General features: G+C 36.8%; 1 protein-coding gene across 1 annotated transcript; it reads left to right on the top strand.

The window, feature by feature from the left end:
- The first annotated feature begins 1,455 nt into the window (after nucleotides 1-1,455).
- LOC113342072 lies at nucleotides 1,456-2,262 on the top strand. Its single transcript, XM_026586729.1, has one exon. It carries the CDS (start codon nucleotides 1,456-1,458, stop codon nucleotides 2,260-2,262), a length of 807 nt encoding a protein of 268 aa, XP_026442514.1.
- Nucleotides 2,263-2,927: the final 665 nt, after the last annotated feature.

The raw sequence follows: 2,927 nt of genomic DNA, 5'->3' as shown, positions 1-2,927 counted from the left end.
CAAAGCCTTGTTCATAGTTTTTAAACTAGTGATTCCAAGACCACCCTCCTCCACAGGATTGCACACTTTGTCAAAACCAACCACAAAAGCTCTTGAAAGATTTGAATCACCCGACCAAAGGAAATTACGGATCACACGCTCACTTTGCTAAATGAAGGTCACCGGCCACTTATACACAGACATATTATGAATGGAATAACTCGAAAGAACATTTTTAACTAGAACAACTCTGTCTTGAAAAGAAAGCATCTTACCTTTCAAAACCGAAAGTTGCTCTTTAAGCTTATCCACCACATTGCTAATATGATGATATCTCACCGCACCAGGCATAACTTTCACCCCCAAATAACGATCAGGAAAATGTGTAACTTCCATCCCTAGAAAAGCATCAATGGTATGACGTCTACTCAAAGAGCCACCACCAAAGTAAATTTTGCTCTTCTCTCTACAAAGACGCTGACCTGAAGCTTGTTGATAAGAATCTAGCAACTTCACCAAACTTCTCAAGCTCTTCATATTTCCCTTGCAAAAAATCATAATATCATCAGCAAAGAATAAATGAGTTGGAGCAATACCATTACGCCTAACCAGCTGAGACATATCCTTGTTTTGAAAGAGTTTTGTGATGTTTCTACTAAGAACATCCTCAATCAAAACAAAAATAAGAGGCGAAAGAGGATCCCCCTGACGCAACCCTCTATTAATTTTGAAAAAACCTTCCGGGCTACCATTGAGAAGAATAGATATGCGCGCTGACTCCAGAATTTTCTGAATCCACAAACACCAATCCTCAGAAAAACCATATCTTTTAAACACCTCCATAATGAAAGACTAATTAACAGTATCAAAAGCTTGAGAAATATCAAGCTTCAGACCCAAATTACCATCCTTCCTTTTGATGTGCAGCTCATTCACCATCTCAGAAGCCAAACTAATATTCTCATGAATATTCCTACCTTTCATAAAAGCCAAATACTCCTCTGACACTAACTTATCCAACACCCGACCAAGTCTAGTAGCCAGAATTTTAGTGAAAATCTTGAAGAAGAAATTGCTTTGACCAATAGGTCTATATTTCCTCAAGCTATCCGCACCTCTAACCTTAGCAATCAAAATAATTAGGCTAGAATTCGAACCCTTCGGAATGGACTTAGAAGTCCAAGCATGAACAATAGCCTAATGAAGATCCTGCTGAATTATATCCCAACAATGTCTATAAAAACACCCTGAGAAACCATCCGGACCCGGAGCACTATCCGCTCCTAAATCAAAAACTGCTGATTTAATTTCATCCAAAGAAGGAATGGCATCCAACATCTGCCTTTCAATCAAATAAATAGACTCATGCTCATAGTCAAAGAGACATTGTCTTTTTTTTTTCTTTTTTTTTTGGCGTTTTTTTTCTTAGGGTTTCAATTTTTTCCTTCATCCTTGATCATCTTTTAGTGATTTAGGATGGGGGAAAACCCTGTTTCTTACACGCAATCTAAAGGGGTTCATAAGGCTAAGTTTGCTGATTTAGTCAAGGGGAAAAAACCCTATATGTTAACAGATTCTGATTTGTTATCCCTTCCAGAGGCGTCTTCATACCTTGAAGAACCAGCGTTAGTTTTACCTTTAGAACTAACAAAAGAAGGGAGGGATATTTTCCAGTTTAGTCTCATTGGAAGACTGAACTTTAAAGGTTTGAAACTTAATGAGGTCCAAAAAAGCTTGGAAGAACAATGGGGTTTTGGTGATGGTAGATGCAAGCTTGTTCCTATGACTAAGGGGTTTTTCATCATCAAGTTGATTTCTGCGGAAGATAAAGAGCGTGTATGGCATGGTGATTCATGGAAGGTTCAGAACCAAACACTTAGGGTTATGAATTTTTACCCTAATTTTGATCCTGAAAAGAAAACCACGTCTCATGCTACAGTTTGGGTGAGTTTCCCTGGATTATACATTGAATTATGGACAAAAATAATTCTTCTATCTATTGCAAAAATTCTTGGTAAACCAATTGCTATAGACCAGAAAACGTTGGATCATGATGTTGGTAATTATGCTGCCGTTCTTATTGACATTGATTTTGCAAAAGAGATTCCTAAAAGAATATATCTTACAGCCAATGGTAAGGAGTTCTGGCAATATGTGGAAGTTCAAGATCTGGAGAATGTTAAGTTTTGTTCTCATTGCAAATTTATGGGTCATAAATTAGAGAACTGTCAGGCAGCTCGTAAGATATTAGGGAATTCAGTTATGATGGGAAACGTGTTTTGAATGATACATCAGATAGCAAAAAGCCTCAAACTGAAGATATTATTTCCCATGCAAACCATGCAGATAACGTCAGTAAAGAAGTTCAAACAAATATGGTGAGTAATGGTAATGATAATGAGGTTACTGATCAGGCTGGGAAGGAGATCATTGATCTAGTTCATGAGAATGTTGAAGCTAAGAAGTTAGAGGAGCAACTAGATAAAGCCTTTATTGTTTATCGTGAGGCACAACTCAATTTGATCAGGTGTAAGAATGCTATTGCATCAAAAGCAGACGTTGTTATACGTAAAGTTGCAAGTTCTGGGAGTTTGGATTCATTGTCTGGGACTAAGAATCATACAGCTCCAGTGCCAAACCAAAACTCTAAACACAATTCCGTGTCTAAGCAAAATTTGGAAGCACGTCAGTTGTGGATTTGGAAGGAATATCCACCAAAAGAAAGAGTTCATAAAAATGTTGAATTTTATATACGTTAACTCAAAAAAGTCTACACACTTCGTTATAAGTCGGAAATTGATTTCTGACACTAAATTGTAAACTAGATAGACTCATCTTTAACAGAAAAAATTTGAAAAATGTATTGTAATTACAATTAATATGTTCTAAGGCAATACGTCTAGCAAAAATTGCATTTCTATGTACGTTGATTCAAGAAAATATGAAGG

This window comes from Papaver somniferum, unplaced genomic scaffold (assembly GCF_003573695.1).
Source record: "Papaver somniferum cultivar HN1 unplaced genomic scaffold, ASM357369v1 unplaced-scaffold_33, whole genome shotgun sequence".
NCBI lineage: Eukaryota > Viridiplantae > Streptophyta > Magnoliopsida > Ranunculales > Papaveraceae > Papaver > Papaver somniferum.
This window is presented reverse-complemented; position numbering and strand designations above follow the sequence as displayed.